General features: G+C 39.3%; 2 protein-coding genes across 4 annotated transcripts in view; one reads left to right on the top strand and one right to left on the bottom strand.

Annotated features, from left to right (window-relative positions):
- The window catches only part of LOC137255710 (sperm-associated antigen 1-like), a 43,755-nt gene extending 37,976 nt beyond the window's left edge, over positions 1-5,779 (bottom strand). The window contains exons 1-6 of one of the 2 annotated variants that reach the window (XM_067793202.1): positions 5,574-5,779; positions 3,896-4,030; positions 2,862-2,936; positions 2,078-2,282; positions 1,559-1,623; positions 244-362 (exon numbers count right to left, since the gene is read on the bottom strand). In XM_067793202.1, the coding sequence (XP_067649303.1) occupies positions 244-362; positions 1,559-1,623; positions 2,078-2,282; positions 2,862-2,936; positions 3,896-4,023 (592 nt within the window). In that variant the 5' untranslated portion in view covers positions 4,024-4,030; positions 5,574-5,779. Of the gene's footprint in view, positions 1-243; positions 363-1,558; positions 1,627-2,077; positions 2,283-2,861; positions 2,937-3,895; positions 4,031-5,573 lie in introns of both variants that reach the window. The other variant, XM_067793201.1, reaches the window with a different exon arrangement.
- A 3,254-nt stretch (positions 5,780-9,033) lies between these two features.
- Positions 9,034-24,254, top strand: part of LOC137255763 (cullin-2-like) — a 31,542-nt gene continuing 16,321 nt past the window's right edge. The window contains exons 1-11 of one of the 2 annotated variants that reach the window (XM_067793282.1): positions 9,034-9,153; positions 12,094-12,218; positions 13,991-14,093; positions 14,888-14,985; positions 15,983-16,088; positions 16,438-16,520; positions 16,918-17,014; positions 17,538-17,648; positions 19,784-19,946; positions 23,099-23,223; positions 23,859-23,966. In XM_067793282.1, the coding sequence (XP_067649383.1) occupies positions 12,100-12,218; positions 13,991-14,093; positions 14,888-14,985; positions 15,983-16,088; positions 16,438-16,520; positions 16,918-17,014; positions 17,538-17,648; positions 19,784-19,946; positions 23,099-23,223; positions 23,859-23,966 (1,113 nt within the window). In that variant the 5' untranslated portion in view covers positions 9,034-9,153; positions 12,094-12,099. Of the gene's footprint in view, positions 9,175-12,093; positions 12,219-13,990; positions 14,094-14,887; positions 14,986-15,982; positions 16,089-16,437; positions 16,521-16,917; positions 17,015-17,537; positions 17,649-19,783; positions 19,947-23,098; positions 23,224-23,858; positions 23,967-24,254 lie in introns of both variants that reach the window. The other variant, XM_067793283.1, reaches the window with a different exon arrangement.

The raw sequence follows: 24,254 nt of genomic DNA, 5'->3' as shown, positions 1-24,254 counted from the left end.
CCCCCAGCGCTGGGGGGAATTTAGTGAAACGTTTGAACTCCGATTTCGCGGGCTTTTTTTTCATCGCGTTTTTTTCAACTTTATAGGTTGAATTGGCATTTTTTATGATTTGTTTCGGCAAGTGCATACTGAAAGGTACCAGAATCTGCAAAGATGTGTTTTACGTTGCATGTGACCTTTAAATATCCCCAAACAAAATCAGAAAACTGTCAACTCTGTCTCTTAAAACTGTATGTGGGGTACCTTTTGTAGAGATCTCACTGTCCAGATTACCAGGTAGGCCTTGATTCAAAGCGTTCTGTTTCCGTTTGGTTTTCTCACCCTCTTTGTCCACTTTCTCCAACTCCTTATCTAAGTCGACCCTGGAGACACAATACAGAATAAAAGTTTGTAGACCTAGCTTTGACGACGATACATAGCTTTGATGACAATACATAGCTTGACGACGATACATAGCCTTGGATGTAGAACATTCCTGACAAGACATGGGTAGAACTGGACACTTCAAACTGGACTTTCCGAGAAATGGACACCTCAAACTCGACATGGGGAGAACATGTACACCTCAAATTGGACATGGGGTGATATGTACATTTCAAACTGGACATGGGGATATTACGTACATATGAACTACACATGGGGAGAAATTGACACCTTGGACTGGACATGGGGAGAAATAAACACCTCAAACTAAACATTGGGAGAAACAGACACCTCAAACTGGACATGTCAAGAAACAGACACGTGAACTGGGCATGGGGACATATGGACACCTCAAACTGGACATGGCGAGAAATGGACACCTCAAACTGGACATGGGGAAAAATGGACACCTCAAACTGGACATGGGGAGAAATGGACACCTCAAACTGGACATGGGGAAAAATGGACACCTCAAACTGGACATGGGGAGAAATGGACACCTCAAACTGGACATGGGGGACATATGGACACCTCAAACTGGACATGGAGAGAAATGGACACCTCAAACTGGACATGGGGAGAAATGGACACCTCAAACTGGACATGGGGAGAAATGGACACCTCAAACTGGACATGGAGAGAAATGGACACCTCAAACTGGACATGGGGAGAAATGGACACCTCAAACTGGACAGAGGGAGAAGTGGACACCTCAAACTGGACATGGGGAGAAATGGACACCACAAACTGGACATGGGGAGAAGTGGACAACTCCAACTAGACACGGGTATATTATGTAAACAAATGTACATGGGGAGAAATGGACACCTTGGAGTGGACATGGGGACAAATGGACACCTCAGACTGGACATGTCGAGACAGAGGCACCTGAACTGGACATGGGGAGACATTGACAGCTCCAACTGGACATAGGGAGACACTGACACCTCCAACTGGACACAGGAAGACATTGACAGCTCAAACTGGACAGCTCCAACTGGACATGGGGAGACATTGACACCTCCAACTGGACATGGGGGAGACACTGACACCTCCAACTGGACATGGGGAGAGTATGGACACCACAGGTCAAGACTGAGATGTAACACTACATTCATATGAGTCAGACACTTACTTTTCCCATTCCTTGTGATCTCGGGGCTTGACTCTTCTTTTGGATTTCTCCTCATTAGTTCCATTCTGCTGAGAGCAAAGAAAAACCTGTATTGCTGAGACTTCCTTCATTAAACGGAATCGTCAATTGACCAACACAAACAAAATGTATAGAAAATGACTTTTTATAATCATAAATGACTGCCTCATTGAGTGAGTACAATTTTAAGCCACTCTTAAACAGGTGACACAAGAAATGGGCTTCATTGTGTACCCTACCGCTACTATATATCATCTAGGCAATTCAAGCCTCTATTCAATAAAGAGAACAATCAGAAAAGAGGGAAAATGATACAATTATATTCAGAATGAGAAATCATTATCACAAGAAAAATAACCTACAAACTTATATCAGATAACCATAATAAACTAAGACTAAAAAACAAAATATTCCTTGGGGTTTTTTAACGTTTGTAACGAACGAGTGATCAAAGACACCCCTACTGTACTCAGTATGGTAATCATGATAAATGATTCATACCTTTGCATTGGACATTCCTATAACCCCTGATCTGATGGGAGGAAGGTCAGGGTCACCTGATATAATGCCTGAACCGGAAGTCAACATTTCTTCTTTGTTTTTCATTTCCTGATTCCAGTCCTTGAGGCCATCAACAAGATCCTGTTTATCACCAGGGTCAAGGTCAGACAGTCGAGGCAGAGGCTGATCCTTCCGTAAAGCTCGGCTACACAGGATATAACAAGCATTATTGTGTTGTGCTATTTTAATTAAAAAAGTCAATCTGCTCACACAAAAAAATAAGTGTAATGTCTTGTGGAATGTAACAGGTGGAATGACTTGAAATATTATGACATGAAAAAGGCTATAGAAACAGGGGTAAGGTCATTTGGTTTGCAATGACAAAAGACCTAAATAACACATTTAAGAAGTCTACAAAATTATCAAAGGGATCCTGTTTGCATTGAGATCCTCCGTTGGTGGGTTGAAGAAATGAGAAGTATGTGGTGAAAATCCTTAACACACACTACAATTAGAAGTGGTAACCATGGCTCAATTTGAGAGATGTTAACCTACTTGCACCAGGTGCAACCTAAGATAAACACCTAGCTGCACCAGTCAAACACCAGCTTCACTAATTTTATTGCAAGATGTAGATGCAATTATTTAGATGTCTTACTCAGAAGTTTACCCACTCAAAGACTGACTTGCACCTGGTGCAAGTTAGACTAAGAACTAGTTGCACTAGTGCAAGTAACAGAGCACTAAACTGAGCACTGGTAAGTTGCCCCAAATTCTGGCATACCTGTTTGGGGCCAATTCTGTGAGCTTGTTCTCCGCTAACTTTTCAAGTTGAGGAAAAAAGCCTTCCTCCCCGGACCTGAGTGAAGAAAAAAAGCATGAGTGACACTGACAGTACTACATACATAACAACATGACGAGCAGGAATGTTCAACTCCAAAGTGAATGATATCTGGCTCCACACATACAACTGTCACTCTTTGTTAGCATGTTTATCATTTAACATCACATTCAGCAATAATCCAGTTACATGGTGTCAGTCTGTAAACAGCCAAGTCGGGAGCAGACAATCCAGTGGTCAACATCATGAACATCAATCTATTCAGTTGGCATATGATGACGTGTCAACCAAGTCTGACCACCAAATCCCATTGGTCACCACATATGAGCATGGGTTGCTTCAGACCAATTCTTCACAGGAGGCCAATTCTAACCCAGATCTTCACAGGAGGCCGATTCTATCCCAGATCTTCACAGTTTATTTGTCATTGTGCAATATAAAACAGGTTCTAGTGTGTCAATCCATTCTTATAACTATTCTTGTAAGGATTAGTGGATGCAGTAGAATATGTCATGCAGAGACCTGACTTGATCAGGTCTTACAAAGGTAGGTGGTCCAATTAATACAATTTGAAATGATCAAAGGCTGGTCTTTTTGACTATCCAAATAAGCAGTTGATCATGTTTTCACACAATCGAACACATTTTTGGATCACTTGTCTGCATCAGCAATAATTTTCAAAAGGTTGATTTAGTCTGTGATTGAATTTACATTTCATGGACACTAAAAAATCATTCCAAGTCATGACTGAATTTATCTCATTGACTTATATGAGAAAAATGATGCAAGTAACTGCTGTGAAAAGACACTTATATATACTCATATGTGTGTTATGAGTAAAGTGTATAATAATGTGCTTTCCTCTGGACACAATGATTGTTTTCCTTCTGCACTGATTCTCCATATTTGTGCATACTGGACACATATTTGCTCATCTCGTGAAACTCAGAACATATCTATAACTGCAGGCATATTACTTCAAGATTTTGTAGATTTTCTCCAGTTCCTTGACATCGCTGCAATTTTTCACATAGGCATGGTCCAGGTGAGACAGTGGGATGTCGTACTTCTTGGTGTTCCCTGTCATGTGTACTGCTTCACCCATGACTGATCTGAAACACACAAACAGGGATAACATAAGTTTTATTTGCTGGGTGGCCTAGCACATAAAGTGGTCGCTCATCATGCAGAAGATCCAGTTTCAATCCCCACATGGTTATAATGTGTCAAGGCCATTTCTAGTGGTCCTCACACGAAACTGCAGGAATAGTGCAATAAATGACATAAACCATACTCGACTTGACTATTCTAGGAATGTCACAATGGCCAGTCATGTCTTCACCAGCAAATGAGTGATCGATGCCAAGAGCAACATGCCATGCTCTAAAGGTAGGGCTCAGGTAATCATGTCATCATGAAAGACAACCTGTTCCTTCCTAGGCCTGATTAAAATTTCACCACCTTAATTATGATTAGAAAACATTGTTTGTACCCAAAGGAACACAACTGTGCAGTATACATGAGTGAAATACCAAGTTGTCAATTACGTGCAAATTGGCCAATTTGACATTTGTTTCCAACATATTTCACTAATTTTCAGATGATAAGAATTCTAACCTGGATCATCATGGGTTGCCATGTCATGAACCTGCCAGTCTTGGATCAAAGTGAGTTGAAATGGTGGCATACAATGGGATGGAGTTTACTTAATGTACTCACAAATTCTGACATGTCAAAACTGACACCATTCTGGACGTCAAACGTTTTCAGACAGCTTTACTCCCACTATAACCAGGCTGGTTGTGCCAATCAATCCAGCAGTATCAAGGCAGCTGGCACCAGAAATGACCTTCATATATTGTACCCATGTGGGGAGACGAACCCAAGTCTTTGATGTGACAAAGAAACAATTTAACCACGCCTACTGCAATCGTAAAGTTCTACACTGCATTGTTCTTCATAAATTCCCCAAACGCTGAAGTCCATTTGACACACACAGCATCATAAATGGAGATGCTTTTTGCCTGTTATGGGTTAACCCAAAACTTGGAATATTTAAGATGATAACAAGCCCTCTTGGTTTGATGTTGGAAAGATTTCCGCCCATACACCCCACCCCAGCTTCATGTTATCACACAAATGCTTATTTATCCAAAATCTTGAACACGAACCAAAGACCCTAACCCAAAGACCCCAAAACCACAAAATAATCCTAATAAACAGGATACATTTCAAGCGGAGGTTACGGGCGGAACTCCTACCTGATGTTGGACGTCATAACTTAGACATAAGACGCTTACTTTCATTTTCATCCTTATCGAACTTTCCATTCAAACTCAGTTTCATTTTCATTTACGGCAATAACTTCTATTTTGGGGGGTAGATATCGATCCAAACCCCATAAACAACGTGCATCCAATACTGTCACAGTCTTTGACGCTGTCCCTTGTCGGCAGAACTCACGAGAACAACTGAAAACTATGCTGAATGCCAACCAGTGACTAACGAAAATACGTGACGAACACTCAATGAGTGTCAAAATTGAAAGTAAACACAAACTTCTCTTCCCTTGCAAAAAAATGCCCCTTGTTATAAGAGCATGCAGATCAATCAATAACTATGTGTGTCGTATTTATTGACACCGTCTATCCTCACCTGATTTGTTTCACACAAAAGCAACCCGTAGGCTAAGTCCAAGCACGTTTCGTTTCGTTACCGTGGTGTGAAGAAGCTTTCCTTCCTCTGATACCGTTGATTCACGTAGGTTCTCACGGGTGAGCTGCAACGCAATTGGAACAACTCTATCTGCACATAACAGTGACGGGGATACGACCAAGCTCCGAGTGTTTCCGAATGCGCATACTCAATATCATATAGTCTTAACAACATATTCCATTTATAAACGAACATGAACGTTCTCTGTGAAAAAAATAAATACTCAAGCTCATATTCAAGCTCTGTTCGAATTTTGAAATCAACGTGATTCGGTTCCTATTTAGGTTTACGCCACACTCAGCAATATTTTGCAACAATTAAAATGTTAAATTTATGTGTAGCGGCTAGGATTCGAAACATGGACATCCTGATCCGATGTCGGACACCATGTCCACTTGAGCCAAGAGGTTTAACGAATGACTCCACGCCCTGCTACATGCTCACCTGTCAAGCGAAAACACACCGTAGGCGACGTTGCAAGTAGTCAAGTAGACTGACATCAAGTCTCTAATATGAACATATTTTTCAGAAATATAATCTGTAATAATAATAAGCACAAAATGAATCTAAAGGAGCCCAGAGACTTTCTTCATTTTCAGAAATTGTAGAAATCCAGCCTAGCCATTTTAGACTTGCATGCGGTCTCTTGGACATATTTGCTTCAGGGTCTGTATGACAGACTAGGTTAAGACTTATCTTGCTAAACTGAAAATGTCAGTTTCACAATGGGCACCATATTATTTCCAAGTCCCTTCCAAAATTACTGGGACGGACGCGTTGCCCAGGTGACCAAAGGGTAACCCCGTGAGCAAGCTAGCAAGGCAATGATGTCTTCTGATGGATGACCCCACGTCATGTATAAATATACATCGGTGATAAGTTAAAAACTGAGTCATATCACCTAATGGTTGATACCATGAGCAACGTCTGTTAAGGTCATGATTCATCACAATCTAACATGACAATCAACGAAGTAAACGAGCCTGGCACGATTGCCCATTATGATCGATTCTCTCACGACAAGTATTTACACCGCATTCAGCAACACTCCCCCAATATGGCGGCAGAGCGTCAATCTATGCAACTGGGATACAATGACATGTCCAGTCAAGTGATGAGCGTGTAAGCATTTTAAACAGGATGCAATATATGTCAGCAAATTAATATTTCACTTTGTGTTAGCTTGGTATGTGAGGAGAGCTAAATGACATGTAATCACAAGAAGATTAGCACTTGAGTCAAAACCGAGCTACTATGTTGTGTTGACATCCTTTCAGGTCATAATCAGGGCTACTTTTGGCGTCGAACCTACGATCTAAGGGACGTAAGTCTGTAAGCTTATGTGGCCCCTTTAACGAATGTGCCACCGACGTTTGTACACACTCTCACGAACTTACATTCTCATGCAGTTAGAATGTCTCTCGGCAATTCCGGATGAGAAGACAGACCTTTTTCTCATCCACACTTTTAGCAAGATATGCTTGTCGCAAAAGGCTTCTAAATGACTAGCTCTGTCAGGTTCACATGATGTCATAATATGCCTCTTAATCGTTTTTGTTTCTTTCTTCTTCTTCTTTATATATATTGTTAATTACCATCATTCATACATACATTATACATTTATTGGTAGCGACATCCCCTTATATTTATTGCATGGTGACGCCGCGATTGTACAAACTGCATAGCTTTCACGATTGTTTATGATTACAATGCACTAGAATTTATTAATACTATATTGTTACTTTCAGCTCAATGCTTTAACGACACTTATGTTTCCATATCAACCTGCTGACTGTTTCTCCAGAAATAGAGAAACATACTTTGTAGTTATTAGTTTTCACCCATATATTACATTCACAAAGAAAAAGCTAAAACAACCCTGTGCGAAAACGGCACGAAGCATAACAGGAGGGGTGGCCGATAACAATACGGTTATAATTACATAATGCCATTTAGAAAGTGGCCAGAGGTAACATATGTCATATTTGGGATTACACTCTCTTAGTAAAGTACAAATTTTAGTACATTTTAATGGGAAACCACGCCATCATGCCGGATAGGGCTCAACTAAAAAAGTAGTAGAATTTGTACTTTACTTAGAAACTGTTACATTAAATATGACGTATGTTACAGCACGCGCACACACGCACGCGTTCGCGTACGCACATAAGCACCCACACAGAAACAAGCCAAAAAAAAAAAAAAGAATTTCAACATTTACCTCAGTACAATTCATTTGTTTCATTTTAATTCTGTATTTTCACAGTTCCATTTCTGGCTTGGCTAAGTGCTATCTGTATCATATCAAAATCTGTATGATTACAGTGTTCACGATGGGGTTTCAAAGTAACAGGACATTGGGTCCTGTAAGTTTCAGATGTCTGCCTGACCCACTGAAAATTCACAGGACCATCAGAATACAGTTAAACAAACATTTCAGATTTGACATTTCTTATAACTGGCATTGAAATTATTAACATTATATGATAACAAACATAAGATTAATAAACAACAAACAAGTGTCACATGACGCTAATAACAACTTCACACAAGGACACTGTGAAGTATTCAGTCAGACACTGGGGCTGGCGGAAAACGGAAAATCATATTAAAGTAGATTGATATAGGTGCCAACAAGAAAGCCCTCTTTTCTTCTAAAAACAAATATCTTTTGTGCATAACTCATGTAAAGAATTGATTATTCAAGTGTAACGTATGTCTTATTTGGGACTACACCTTCCTTGTACAGGACAAATTCTAATACCTTCTAGAGTACTCCGAAAATGGTATGGGTTTGAATCCCGTTTGGGAGTCAACAAAAAAGGTACTAGAATTTGTACTTCACTAAGAAAGTGTAATCCCAAATATAACATTTGCTACATTTGATCACTTTCTAAATGGCATTGTGTGATCATGATTATTCAAGGTCGAAATCATTCTGTTTTCCATTCATTGGTGAGGTCTAATGAAGGTCCTTGGTCTAATGAAGGACACAGCAGAAGTCCGTGGCTTGGTTTTAAAAGATTATACTTGTTGTTACCACACAATAGCTTAGCAGTTGCGGAGAAAACGAGTACTGAATGGCATGGGGGTCAGGATAAGCTGTGTCTGAGCAGGGACCATCTACAAAAATATATGGTCTCCCTGGTCTGAGTGAGAACGACAAACTTGTAAATGTTCCTTTAATCCTGCACAATTTGCTATGAACTAAATAGCAGTTTTGCAGTATTTACATGGAATTTATGGTAACAATGTCTGTGTTTTAATGAAACATTACACCATTAGATTCAATGGTAGTATCTCTTTTTATATGCATTTTCATTTGGATTCGCTCAGGTTAAATGCGCAGCCGTTTTATTGCTAACACGTTTATGGCCATTTTGACGGGAGCCGATTTGGCCTGGTTTCGCTGGCTAAACTGTCATGGCTGCTCACTTGGGATGGCGTAGAGCACTGTCTTTCCTGATACTAACCAACTGATTATCTCACCTTTCACCGACATTTTGCATATACCGACAGTGTAGGTATACATGTGAATATAGTATGTATTTCTCAAACCGAATTGAATGTATCTCGTTAATGGGTTCTACTTTTCAAACTTGAATGAATAAACATGTTCTGCAAGCCAGCTGATGTCTGCATGGCGATAAATTCTGCCAATTCATTCCATGACAGATTAATACTGATTCCCTATTTGGTGTTCGCCAGCTTTTGTGTACTCCGTTTGTATCCTTCCAACAATCTCTGAATACGAAGGCTCATTGTATATGAAGACGTGTTATTGATTTTCTGAAATCAGATCTGGAATTTTCTGTGGAAAGTCAGACATAACTATAAAACAAGGACATACAGTTTGACATCTCGTTTTGAACCTAAACTTCTGTGCCTATTTTAGCCCTGGTACAGGTGCCATTGTCATAAATTATGCATAAATTCAGAAATGATATTTGTTTGATTGGTCATAAAATGATCAAACACAGCAGATGTCAATCATGATGATTGTGGTTATATTGATATAACGCTCATGTCCACGAAGCTAGTACGTGCTTACATACTTGAATCATACTGTATACATTTCCTGATTATTTTTGGCTATTATTCTGACATCATGCGTTATTCTGTGTTGACATCACCCACATTGGTACAGTGGTACAAGGTGTCCCCTCCATGATGTTTCTGGAATGTTGCTAAAAGCAGCCTAAAACCTTACTCACTCATTCACTCTGTTGACATCAGTGTTTCTCTTACTGTTCACATCATGAACACATGGTATGTTATAGGTAGATCACATCTGTCGCCAAACATTCACCTTGAAGCATTGTAGGAAAGACTGAAGAATTTGTCCCACATAAGACTGAAGGGGTGGTCGGCATGGTTACTACAGATATGTACCCCAGTGTATACACAGAAACATACCCTAGCCAAAATCAGAATTCAGAAACATTCCTTAGAACAAGACCGTTGTGCATTGTTTTCTTGATCAGAGGGCCCGGGTAGCCTAGTAGTTAAAGCATTCACTTGTTACGCTGAAGACCCGGGTTCTATTTCCCATATTCGTACAAATTACAATGAATGAAGCCCAGTTTTGGTGTTCCCCACGGCACGATGTTGCTGGTGTATAGCTAAAAGTGGCATACTGGTATGAGATGCATTTGATTGCCTTTGTATAAGAAATGTGTATATGCACTGACAAATGTTTTGCGCTGCACAACAGCCTATAACTTGAACTGCTTTCAATCTAGGATTGGGGAATATGGACTCGCCTGACATTTAGGGTACCAGGTACATTTATATGTCAATGCTGGGATAGTCGTTAGTGTACATATACTACTGACATGATTGTAGTGATGGGTTAAGGACAGTATTAATATACTAGAGGCTAGAAGAGTCCTTGTTGTATAGGCGTACTGTAGACAATTTAGTGACAGTATAGTGGTATATTGACATACTGTAGGCACGATTGGGATGCTGGGATAACCCTTAGCATATACATATACTTTAGACATAAGTGAAGTGATGAGATAGTGGTATATTTATATACTACAGACTTGGAGAGTTTTTATTATATGTATGCATGCTATAGACATAATTGTTGTGATGAAATAGTGGTTAACCAGTAATCTACATGCATCTATTGGCAGTGGGGTAGTCTTTTTCTTTGAGATTATAACCATCATCGTCACCCACTTTCTGCGCCCCCTCCTCCCCCCCTCCATCCATGGTTCCTTGTTTTAAGTCAATTTCTGTAGCTCCCAATGCTGGTATTTGGGGGATATAAGCTTAGGGGGTTGCTGAACCAACCTATCTGTAGGTCAGAGACCAACTATCAGGTCACTGTGACCTGTAGCCTGGGGAAAACCCTGAGTTCAGTGAAGTGATGACGTAATATGACTTTGGTATGATGCAATCCTCCCCTGGATGTAACCATGCTCATAGTTGCAGTTCCATATTGACTTTAGCCCCCACACACTGCAGCTACTAGGTCACTGTGACCTGTAATAGCTAAGGGGAAACCCCTGAGCTGGTGGTAGTGATGATATAATATGACTTTAGGGGAATGTAATCTTCTTGACCTCACCATGCCCATGAATGATGATCCACATTGACTACATCCTTACTATAGTAAGAGTGGGCTCTATGTTATGATTACCATTGTGTTTAAAAACATTATGTGAAATATTTTGGTGTCAGGTTTATTCTCAGTCCATGGTCTTCTTTGTGTGTTTCAGAATATATTACTGACAAATGTAGTGGGTGTTTAGAAACTGAAAAGCATGTATTCTTTTTTTTAACAAATTATGCATTTTTTGTAGAATGTGATATTGTATGAAAATAGAAATGAAGTAAATATGATAACAGGTTGTCTTTTGCATTTGAAATATTAAAAGAAAAGAAAAAAAGATTGAACATGTTGAAACTTACTTTTGTTATTTCTGTCTAAATTTTAATTTTTTCATGTTTGACATTCAATAACCTCACCTCAACCAACCACATTGTTTGTTCAAAATTGCCCTGTCCACCCAGCAGAAAATGGGTACCCGGTGGTGTAAGTCATAGGACCAATAGCTTTGTTGCAGCTCACAGACAGGTTGGGTTATCTGGGGTAATAATGTCCATCATTATGATGTGTGGTTTGGGCATGTCCATGCGGTTCTGAGTGAGAGAGGGAGAGTTTATTCGTATAGTGGTCTCATGGCCCAGAGTACAAAAAATACGGAGTTCTGTACAATATAAATGGCCATATTATTATTTTTATTTTTGTTGTTGTTATTGTCCTTTCCGGTATTGATCTGTCTTGGTATGATATCTCTGTAATAAGTTTAGAAGAAATCTAATTTTCACAAAATTAGGAAGAATTTATGGATTAACAACTTTATTTAGAGAGTGAGTGTGGTCTTATGCCACTTTTAGCAACATTCCAGCAAAATGACCTGTTTTAAGGGTACAATTTTCTTTTCAGGTTAGTATGTCCCTCAAACCTCGACGTGTAGACTTTCCTGCGACCTGGACTGTCCTTCTGGACACTGTAAAGGGCGTGGTCACCTGTGGACGAGTTGCCAGGGCAACGTGGACTGACAGATTCCAATATCCTTTATCACTGGTTTAGTTGAGGGATATATGTAATGAGCTTATATGCTGGAGGATGATGTGTTGTCATCTGTATGATCTCATTATTTCTGTCTGTCCAAGGTTACAGCAACTGTGCATTGTTTTGAAGGTATAAGTGGTTTGGGACAGGTGTTCTACATTTAATGGTTTTAAGAATCTTGGCAAACAGATTTTCTTAGATTGGTCAAATTAAACTTCAAAAAGAAAACTTTGCATTTTATGTCCTAATGTTTTTGTTTTTTTATATATAAATGTGTTCTTGATCATTTGATTGTTTTGTGAAAGTAGATGCTAGTTCTGTTATGATATTATTGACCCAAGTTTTGTCATAATACATAGATTTTGTTAGTGTGAAATACTGTATGAAGATTTAAATGATATGCTAATGTGGTAAACAATTTGAAGTGAAGAGAAGAAAGTAGACTAAAACTGTAAAACAAATTGCTGAAGTGTAGAACAATTTTTGAAAGAATAGACCAATTAAGAAAGTGTAGAAGAATTTGTGAAAGTGTAGAACAGGCTACTGAAGCAAGGAAAAATTTGCTCAAGTGTAGAACAATTTACTGACGTGAAGAACAATTTTCTGAAGCGAAGAACAATGTACTAAAGTAAGCACTCTGTGATAAAAGTCTGCAAAGTTAAGTTCTTCTCCATTAAACAACACACTTACTTAAACTATGCGGAACTATGAAAAAGAAACTTCAAAGGACATTTTAATGTCATCCCAAATTATGGACACATCCGATGCGTCTTCACAGCTCCACAAGTGAGAGATAAGACATATCGCTATGGTTACAACTAGTGTGAAAATCAGCATCTCTTTGAAAGTGTGTATCCTCGTGATAGCCCACTGACACTGACACCTGCTTTTTTTATAGAAACTGGAGGTGATATCGATATGAAGTTTATACCTGATAGTGGTGTGTTGCACTGTTTTAGTTTCAGTGTCATCAACTAATGCTGACTAGACCTTCTGGCTTGTGTCAGTTTTCAGAAAGAGGTGTTACTGAATTATGCAAACACAATAGTTCAGGCGGACGTCGTCACATGAATTTAACTCTTAAACATTCCACCTTTGTAGATACAGGTTAGAATTGGTCTTCAGCAACCCATGCTTGTTGTAAGAAGCCATCAACAGGATTAGCGGTAGGGGTCTCTGACTTTGTTGACACATGTCATTGTGTCCCAGTTGCGTAGATCGATGTTCATCATGTTGATTGTCTGGTCCAGACTCAGTTATTTACACACCGCCACCATATAGCTGGAATATTGCTGAGTGTGGCGTTATACAACCAACCAACTTGAGTGATCTGTATGTATGCTGAAGGAGCTATCGTTTGTAACTCTGGCCCGTATGAGATCCTACTGCCAACAGTCAAATAGCATTTTCATAACATTTTATACTGACCATCTTTCGAGGCACAGTAAATTCAGTGTAGAGTTGTGTCCTTTGCTAACCAGGAACCGTGATTGTTGGTTCTATTCCTGGTTTGCTCCAATTGATTCCAGATATGTCACCCAAGTATATCTGCAAGCTGCGTCACTGAGGCAGTTTCCCTACATTAAGCTAACACACTGTGATATTAACTGTTGAAAGCAGTTTTGAAGCAAACATTAGACCATTATATACATGAAATTGATTCTCAATAGCTTTACGGTCACATACATTTCAGTGACAGTTTTGTTGGTCGTGTGTCATGTTTGAGCCCAATTGATGTATTTGAGTTGTGTGCCCTTGACAATGAGACTGATGTGTATCAGTTGTGTGTAGCATTCCCGGAACCTCTTGGAGATAAGCTGTACCAGGAGACTAAGTCCTTCCTGGAGGCCCATGTGTCATCCCTTCTCAAGGTCAGTACATGCGAGGTTAAGGTCACCATTACTAGGTTTGTCAGTATTGACCAGGTCTAGATTTTTTAAGTTCACTTAGCACTAAGATAGTGCCATACATTAACGTTAACTTATGACTATCTTAGCACCAAGAGATATTCGAAAATCTAAGCACTGTTTCAGACATGAAAACGATATGTATTACGATATGCTGATCAAAATACAGTATTTTGACATGAATTCAGAAAACTTTTTTTAAATGCTTCTTTTTCTTGTTTCATTTGTGCTAATTGTTATGTATTTTTTTGTGTTGTCATTAAAAGTTTTTGTTAACTTCAATCAGTCATATTGATTTTGTTATGTTTTTGCATTAGCTTGATTATAAGCAGTTTTTTTTGTGTTTTTTTTTCTTACGGTATGTTTTTTTGTGTTATGGATTGTTTGGCCTGTTGGTGGAATGTCACCTAAACCTTTTTCACCAAATCATCATCGTTTATTTGCATGGTTAGTGAGAATCTGAAGATTCTCTGTGTGCATTTGGCTTAAATCTGATTCCAGTATGTTTCAGGAAAGCATTTTGACCAGTGTTGATTATGATGACCTTGACCCTATTTTCAAGGTCATCGAAAGTATTTGACGTCTGTGCTTGACGTTTCTGATAAATGTCCAGAAATTTTCCAAAATGGAGTTACCCAAATGTTAACAAAGTATCTCAGTGAAGTTTAGCGATTCCCATTGATATTATTGACCTTGACCTTAATTTCAAAGTCATAAGAAGCCTTTTGACTGGTGTGGTTCTTGATATTGTTTTTCAGGCTGTGCAGAGCTGTGGGTCAGAGAACCTGCTGGCCAACTACCACAGACACTGGGAGGAGTACAGTCAAGGTTCCCACTATCTAAACCAGCTGTATGGGTATGTTCACTGAGTGATATTTAATCTTCCTAATGTTACAGTGTGTTGAAGTATCTGCCCATATAATGAAAGCCCAGGTTCATTCACCGCATAGTTGAAATTTGTTTCCTTTGTCTTCTGTCATATTGCTGAATAATCCTGAAAGCTGAACAAAGGGGCAATGGGGTACCCTAGATCTTAAGGTACATTATAAGCTGTTCACTGGTCAAGAGGATACATCAACCCATGGGCCCCAAGGGACCTGTAAACAAGGTAACCTTACTGTTAAGTTTGAACTGTTTTAAGCACGGGTATCGGACCGTACACATCAGAAAACCTGTGTGAATAAAAGATTTCAAATCTTGCATCTTGCTGTTTTCTCCACAGGTATTGTCTGAGTAAAGTCGCCATGGTGTAATTTCTCTTCTTAGTATTCACACAGACTATATTTGAACATTTTATCAAAATTTATTTATTTGAATGCAAGGCAAATCTTTTCGTAGCCATTGCTAGGTGTAGCAGACGTCACCTGAAATACAGATTTAGAGTTATCTCCCTTCCATCGACTTGTCTTCACAAAACATCGGTAATTTCCGTACATTATACGTGGGCCAATGTTACCTGAGATAAAGAAGTACAGCCAAAGTTCCGAATGAGTTGCCATTAGCCACAGAGTGCATTGCAATGCACCTCGCTTGTAAGCAGGGTACATTGAAAATATTTGAAGAGGGCTCAGTCAATCAGAAAGGTACATTTATCTGTGATGTAAGATAAATTAGATGTCATTACTCTGAAGACACAGGTTCGATTCCTCACTTCGGTACGTGTGGAGCGCACTTCCTGCAGTGGGTACAATGTGTGAAGCTCATGTCTGGTCTTTCCCGCCATGATGTTGCTGGAATATTGCTGAAGCACCTTTAAACCAAAATCACTCATTGATGCTAAAACCCAGCCATGTCTTGTTCCGTCAAGAGTTTTCTCAGTAGTCTCCTAATTGTGTATTTTGTCATTGCTACAGCTACTTGAACTCCACCTTCATCCGGAAGCAGAAAGTGAGTGATGCTGACCTCAACTATGGCGGATTTGCCATGGACATGGCGGACCAAATGCTGGAGATAGGAGAGGTGAGGATTGAGGATTGCATCGTGGTGGTACTGGTTGGAGGATAGTGGTACATGATTGTAGGGTGGTGTTACAAGATTGTAGATTGATGATACATGGTGGAAGGGCAGTGATACAAGGTTGTAGGGTGGTGGTTCATGATTGGAGTGTGGTGGTACATGATTGTAGAGTGGTGGTACATGATTGTAGAGTGGTGGTACATGATTGTAGAGTAGTGGTGCATGATTGTAGGGCGATGGTACATGATTGGTAGGTGGTGGTACTGGTTGTAGGGTGGTGGAACATGATTTTAGGGTGGTGGTACGTGTTACAACGATGTTGGATTGTGAATAAAATGAGCGCTTGTTTCAGCTTGCCCTGGATACATGGAAACGGTTGATGATAGAGCCACTCAAGACTCAACTTCTCAACCTGATATTACAAGAAGTCAAGAAGTAGGTCATGAATAACGTTCTACTTTGTTATTCTGCCATATTTTCTGGAAATACCTTATTTTTGAAGGGAACATGAGAGCATAACTGTCATTGTCATGTCAGTTTCTGCATGGCTTCAAAGGAAGTTACATCCCTTTAATGTACAGAATTACATCCCTTGATTGTGAAGGTTACATCCCTTGATTGTGCAGAGTTACATCCCTTGATAATGCAGTTACATCCTTTGATTGTACAGAGTTACATCCCTTTATTTGCAGAGTTGCATCCCTTATATTGTGCAGCAAAGAAAACTGATTATGTGCAATTGTAATTAAAGGTCATTCTGAACAACACTATACTAAATTAGTCATTTTCTGCTCTGTTGCATATACTAAATCTTGCTGTGTGTCATGTTCAGGGACAGGGGAGGCAACTCTGTAAACCAGACTGTAGTCCATGGCGTTATCAACTCATTTGTCAATGTGGAAGAATATAAGAAGAAGTATTCCATGCAGGTAAATATCTCATTGGCTGTACTTGAGGTTTGAGTGAATGGATTGCCAAGTCCTTTAGATGAGAGAGATATGCCCCTTTGTTTCCCACTTTTCTTTGTTTCTCACTTTCGGTAGCCAGTGTAAACCCACGGAGTTGGGAAAATCCCTCCTTTGTGAGTTCACATTTGCTACCAAAACCTAAGAGGCAAGTTTCTTCCTATACCTTCATGTATTGAGGTGTCGGTAGCAACAAAGCACTTAAGCTAGAAGGGGGTGTGTATGTTTAGTGTTACTTTTTGTCTAAAAGGAAATATTATTCACTGATAGGCTGAGAGACCAGTCTTTAATCAGGAATTTTACTTATATTTATTAATATAAGTTATCTCGACAAAATGTCAGGACAGTTTTCAATAACTGGTTTACGTTAAAGAAACAGATTCAGGTGTTGCCGTTGGGTAAAACAGCAGTGTTTTTAGATATGATCTGGCAACGTATTGAATGGCTGAAATTCAGCGTGTGTATGTTGTCTCTTGTGTTGTTGTAGTTGTATGAAGAGTTGTTTGAGACGCCGTTCCTACACGAGACTGGAGACTACTACCGCCAGGAGGCTGCGAAACTCAAGGATGAGTACAACTGCTCAGATTACATGGAGAAGGTAAGACAGCAGACGTTGCCCACATTTTGGACAAGGTATGATAAGGGTGGTTTTTGGCCCACTGACAGAATTGGCGCTGAAAACATGTTATTTGTTTAGAGGCAAGTTAACTTTGCATAAAAATGCTACATTTTATATGTTCTGAGGTGTAATTTCACTGTGGACGGGCCCAAAATGGGTTTTACCAGTTCCCATGAAAAATAACAAGAAGTCTGAAATATCAGTGTGCCATAATGACTTATTTACAACTGTTATTTTATTTGCATACAAATTTTGTCAGTTTTATGAGATGTAGTCATGCTGAAAAACATGTCAATGTCAATCATAATGTTGTAACCTCAAGGGGCCCAATTAGGGTTGCAAAACTTTGTTAATTTAATTACTTGCCAGTTGTGTCCCCAAAACTCAGTCATTATTCACAGCATTCTTTGCAAATGTAATCCATGAGTCAATTTTACAACATCTAAGCATGGTATCCAGTCATGTTGTACTAAGAATTGGGTAAGGCTACATTTGGGCACAGCTTCATAATAACTAGTAAGTGTTACAAGTCAGCGTTTACAACCAGTTTTAGCAAATATACAGTTAACATCTCAATCATCATATGTTGCTATAATAACCAATCATGTTGCACTAAAAATCACAGGTCTTGACCTCAAAGGGGCCCATTTCGAGATGAAATTTCATTGTCAGCACAGGTTCATATTAACACCATGCAAGTGTTAAAGTCAGTATTCAAAAGACTTCACAAAGTAATTATTCACAACGTATCCACTTTAAAGACATAAAACATCCACTATTATTCTTCATTCACACAGTCATCAATCTCAGTTTCTGATTCACTGTCAAGAACTGCAGTATTCAAGAGTGTATAAACCTAAAGTAGATCAAAATATAAAAAATATTGATTTTAAAATATTTGGAACAAAGGCAACTAGACCGACTTGGAAAGGTGTATGGTCAGTGTCTTAAGAAAAGATTTACATGATGTTAATTAAAGCTTGTTTCAACAGAATTGTAACATAGACTACCAAACTTAAGAAAAAAATTACAATATTTTGGTTTGATGTGAAACAGTTTAGTTAAACATTGTAGACTTGATAAACAAACTTTGAAAAAAAGAAAGAAAAGTTACATGCATTTGAACCTGCATGTCTGATAACAAAAAAAACCCCCAACAGTCCACTATTGCAACCATTAGGCTACATATTCCTTTGCCTCACAATGTGAATTTAAGCTTATATATTACACTTTACAGATATGTATGACTATATGTGTATGTGTGTGGCTATACCAAGGTGCCCTTGTAAAAAAGTGGCCTCAGCGCTATGACCGTCGTACCTAGTAAACATTAACATAGACATATAATAGTCGTAGTGCTAAGGCAGTTTTGTAAAATGACACCCTGGTATCCTCTGCTCAGAAGTGGATCTCACTGAAGCCAGAAACAAGATGGTTTTGAAAACGTCAGTTGGAGCCCAAAACTGTCTTCCAGAATACCCAGTGTTCACCGTTACATTGTTGCATGATTGGTAAACATATTCCAACAATCACCTCCCCAATCTGGTCAAGGCACCTTGGATTAGTTGGATGAAAGGCCAGTCTCGTATGCCTTGTAGTAGGATGTCATACGTTGAGGATTGACTACGGTAAACGCCTTGGTCTTCAGCGAAGTGATCATTTATGTCATTTTCGTACTATTTCATATGTAGAAAATGAGTATCATTTCTGTCTTGAGTGTCTATTCTATAATGATCTGTGAGAAAAGACAATTTCTAAATATTTCTATATTCACCTATCACATGAGAAGTTGTTCAGTTGTTTCTGAGAATATAGTGATATTTTTATACCTAACTCTTAAAAAACGTAATGTGTTATTTCGATTGTAATATCCTTACATCCTGATGTGAACCCTTCTCTGTGGCATTCAAGTCAACGATTATATCGGTGCTTGTTCATCTGTGCACTTGGCGTGACATGTATAATGGGCCTGTGGCCCGATTCCTGAAATAAACACCTCTCTCTCTCACAGTAGCAAGAATGTTGATCTGGTTTTAGTGAGCAGTGCAGTGCATCAGCAACTATGGACAGCATCTATGACTGTAGTTGTGATATAAACGTATGTTGTGCAACAGGTGATACAGAAGCTGGACAATGAAGACTTCAGGAGTCGGAAGTTTCTGCACCCTAGTTCGTACACGAAGGTGACCCACGAATGTCAGCAGCGTATGATAGCTGACCACCTACAGTTCCTCCATGGCGAGTGTCGCGAGATGGTGCAGATGGAGAAGAGAAAAGGTTTTGCAAATCATCTTTATAACTTATCTTTAGTGTTCCTTCTTTCATCTTATCATGATCTGACCAGCAACCTGTGCTGGGCCCTTACTCTCAAAACATTGATAGCCCTAAGAATCCTTAACTTTGATCATAGCCAATGTGTTAAGAATGGGTTTAAGAAGTTTGTAGGGCTACGAGCATTTCGAGAATAGCCAGCCTGGTTGTGAAAGAAAATGTTACTGACTCTGTATGTGGGACTGGTGACATGTGACCATTATGCCGCAGGATTTGTTTGTCAGTTTATCAGTGATGGATTGTGACTGTGCTCATGGCATCAATCACTTTTTTGTTGTAATTATTTACATTCCACTATCATGTAGGTGAGTGTAGAGTTAACTAACACACAGAGAATGTTCATCTCTACATAAGTGATATAGCTGGAATATGTTTGAGTGCGGCATACAACAAGCAAGCAAACAAAAACCTTCATAAGTACAATAATTTTTTAAAGCAACGTTACACCCCACTTCACCTCACCATGTATTTAAAATAGGTGAGTGTGTGTAGTGTAGTTTTACGCCACATTCAGCAATATTCCAGCTATATGGCATAAAATAGGTAAATGACATTATGTTTTTTCACATTTATGCGTTGGTGGTTAGAGTGGTGGTTAAAGCGATTGTTTGTTATGCAATGACTTCAGATTTCCTCATTTTCGCACAATGTCTTGAAGCCTATTTCTGGTGTACCCCACTGTGATATTGTAGGAATATTGCTAAAAGCAGCGCAAACTAGACTCATCCACTCACCTTACATTTCCGTGGCTGTTTTATTTTTGGAATCCAGCCATTTGTATTTTTGGATCTGCATTAGAACTGATCTTCAGCCACCCATGCTTATCCTAAGTAGCAAGTGACAGGTTCAGGCTGACTTGCCTTTATGCCCTGTGACTATCTACAGAAATGTGACGAGATGTAATATACAGTACAATGTGTTTTCGTTACTGATGATATGTTCTCAAACCTGCGACAAATGAAGTGACTCATGTCCCCAGTGTTTTGATGGGTAAGTAACGAATTTACATTAACAGGCATCCATAATGTTTTGATGGTAATTACTCAACTGGCATCAAACGCCTGACAAGACGATTATACGATTATAAAGGGTACCGACGTAATACTTATGCATGCACATGTGCCCTGGTATATCTTACCAGATAAATAGGTAATTTTTTAATGGAAATCTATGGCAATGGTTTGAAATTTCTCCATCCGTGTCCGTATGAATGGGGTCCGACTAAGTGAGTTCAATAGCTGAAGGTAATTTTGTTTCACCTAAAATTTGTACAGAAGGCAGGGTTTGCGCACAAGGGGTCCGAGTCAACATGATTCTACTGTATTTTATGCAAGGAAACAGTTTCTCAGTTAAGTACAGATTCTGATGTTTTGTTGGGTTGTGTCCCATTCACATTTCGTCATCCACTTTTGCTTTCACAAATATGGAAGCTGAGAACTGGCAGTCCACAGACTGCACCCTTTTGAAAAGTGTAAATTGTTATGGATTCCAGGCCAAAATCTGAATACAGAATGTCGCTTAGAAAGTGGACAAATGTAACACATGCTGTATTTGGGATTATTCTTTGTACCCCAGGCCTATTCTACGCAAGACCTTCACGGGTCAAGACAGTAATAGAAGCACCACTGTATTTTGTAACGTAATGCAGTCCAAAAATTTTGAATTGTTTTTCGTGCTGTCATTTGTAACTACAGTTGTGCCCCGTTTATCCGAACACTTGTGTTCTTATTGAAATTGTCCGGATAAGCAAATTTTCAGGTAGAGTAATTTTAATACGTTGTGAATTCGTTTTAAGGAATTTTCGTACGGTAGGCGAGTTTTCCGGATATCTGAGGTTCAGATAAATGGGGCATGACTGTACTGATGACAGGACAGTTTTATACATTCAAAATAATGTTTGGTGTGTTTTTTTCCAATGTTTTAATCAATGTGGGTTCTTCTTAACAATTTTCAGCATTGTGATCATATCTCATTTACTGAAGCCAAACAGACTGAACCAAAGCCTTGTACCACAATACATACTGTACCAGGGAAGGAGTGCACCATTTCACCCCAGTTTGTGTATTCACAACTACTCTTGTATTCACACAGACAGATTAGATAGAAATTCTCTGATAATTTGGGGTTAAAGCATTCTCTTGTCGCACCTAAGATTTAGGTTTAGTTCCTCACAAGAAAATCTTGAAAGAGGTAAATGAAATCAGTTGGAAAACAATAGATCCAGCTCTTTTGTTAATAATAATTGGGAAGAGCTGTGGGGTAGAGTAGTGGGCAAAACATTTACTTGTGACTGATGATATCTTGGTTCATTTCCCCACAAGGAGGAAGCCGATTTCTGTTGTCACCTGTCATGATATTGATGGAATTTGTCAAAGTGGCGTAAAACCATGTTCAGTTAGTTTTCTTGAATATCTGCGTGCCACTGGATATCTGGTATCTGAAGTAAGCTGGTCCCCATCTCTCTTATCGCAAGGAGGAAAGCCAGCTTTGTATTGAAAGTAGCACCTTACAGGCAGTGTCACAAGTAGATTCAGAATGTCACTAGCTAGTAGGACTAATGTTCCCAAAATGTCACCGGCCCTTCAGACACTTTACTGATCAGAATAATTCATGATAATTTGTAGATAAAAACAACAGTGCATACGAGAATAGTTAGAGTATTCATTTCACAAATTAATTGTTTCAGACCATTAACTCTGAGCCTCTGACATTGATAGGGTTTGAGAACCCTCCTTAGCCATCTAAGTTTTGCTTTCAACAAGTGGTGAATCACTGTAGCACTTCAGAACTGACCAAGGACGTTTCTGCTTACGATATATAGTTATTTGTATGACAACAGGCATTTGACTATTTGTTTATGTTTTTAGGACATTGTTGTTGCTAAAAATAGCAAATCAGGAATGAGGTGTCACAGTCAGCTCCTAAATTATCACCAGAAACACGGGCCAGCTTCAGTAACTTTTGATAGGCCCAAGCAAAGGTCAACTAGCATTTTGCTAGTGGACAGGCAGTTATTTCGAACACTGGTTACAGGCCCTGTTTACAGGTGACAGTAATATGTCTGGAGTGATAAATCACATACTGTTTCTGTCTTTCAGACCTGACACACATGTACAGCCTCCTGAAACCAATTCAGTCGGGGCTGGGTGTCCTCATGCAGGAAGTGGAGGACCATATAAAACAGACAGGCCTCGAGGCTGTCCGCTCTCTCAAGGGGGAAAATGTAAGTCTGACCTCATTAATACATGGATACATAGAACACAGGCCTCGATGTTGTCCACTCTCTCAAGGGGGAAAATGTAAGTCTGAACTCATCAATACGTGTATACATAAAGCACATTAATACATGTATACATAAAAAAAACAGGCCTCGAGGCTGTCTGCTGTCTCAAGTGAGAAAATGTAAGTCTGACCTCATTTATGCACAAGGGACAGTGGGGTAAATAGTGGTAGAAGCATTTGCACATCACGCCTCAGGCTTGAAATAGATGTGTGTGAAGCCCATTCCTGGTGTCAAACTGATGTTGTTTGAATATTGCTAATAGCAACATGAAACCCAACTCATTCATTCATTAATACATATCATGTTGACATAAAACTCCGGACTCTTCATGTTTCTGTTCTCTAGCTCATGCATACAAGAATAACATTCCTTGTTGAAGTCTTTACCTGGATGTATGTTATTTTTGTAAGTGTGTCAGTGTTTTATGTTTTTGCAAAAATTAGCAATATTTCCTTCGTAATGTTTCCCACTTGGCTCAATGCTGCTTTGTTTTGACACCTGAGGAAGGTGCTACTTTGTGTTGCTGCTTGGCAAGCGTGAGCAGCAACAGTCTCATTGATCAACTCTGTTTACAGGTACCTGGGCAGTTTGTGGAATCCATGTTAGAAGTGCACAGTAAATACACAGAACTAATTCAAAGTGTCTTTCATGCTGATCAGCAGTTTGTTGGTGCCCTTGATAAGGTGAGTCAGACATTTTGAGTGTTGGGTATGACCCAGCAGTGGACGTCTCATGAGACCTACCAGAAGAAACCTGTAGACAGCAACCATAATATCAAATATTCTGAATACACATTCTGTGTAGAAAAAAATTACACAAATGTCCAACCACAAAATTCCAATAGAACTGAAGATTGTAGTTTGCCCTGACATCAACAGACCAGAAGCAAGACTCATATGTGAGCTGCACAATGCAGTTCACGACCTTTACTGCTTGACTTATGCATTGTGCAAGGGTGGTAGAGTAGCCTA

The sequence above is a fragment of the Haliotis asinina genome, chromosome 11, assembly GCF_037392515.1.
Source record: "Haliotis asinina isolate JCU_RB_2024 chromosome 11, JCU_Hal_asi_v2, whole genome shotgun sequence".
NCBI lineage: Eukaryota > Metazoa > Mollusca > Gastropoda > Lepetellida > Haliotidae > Haliotis > Haliotis asinina.
This window is presented reverse-complemented; position numbering and strand designations above follow the sequence as displayed.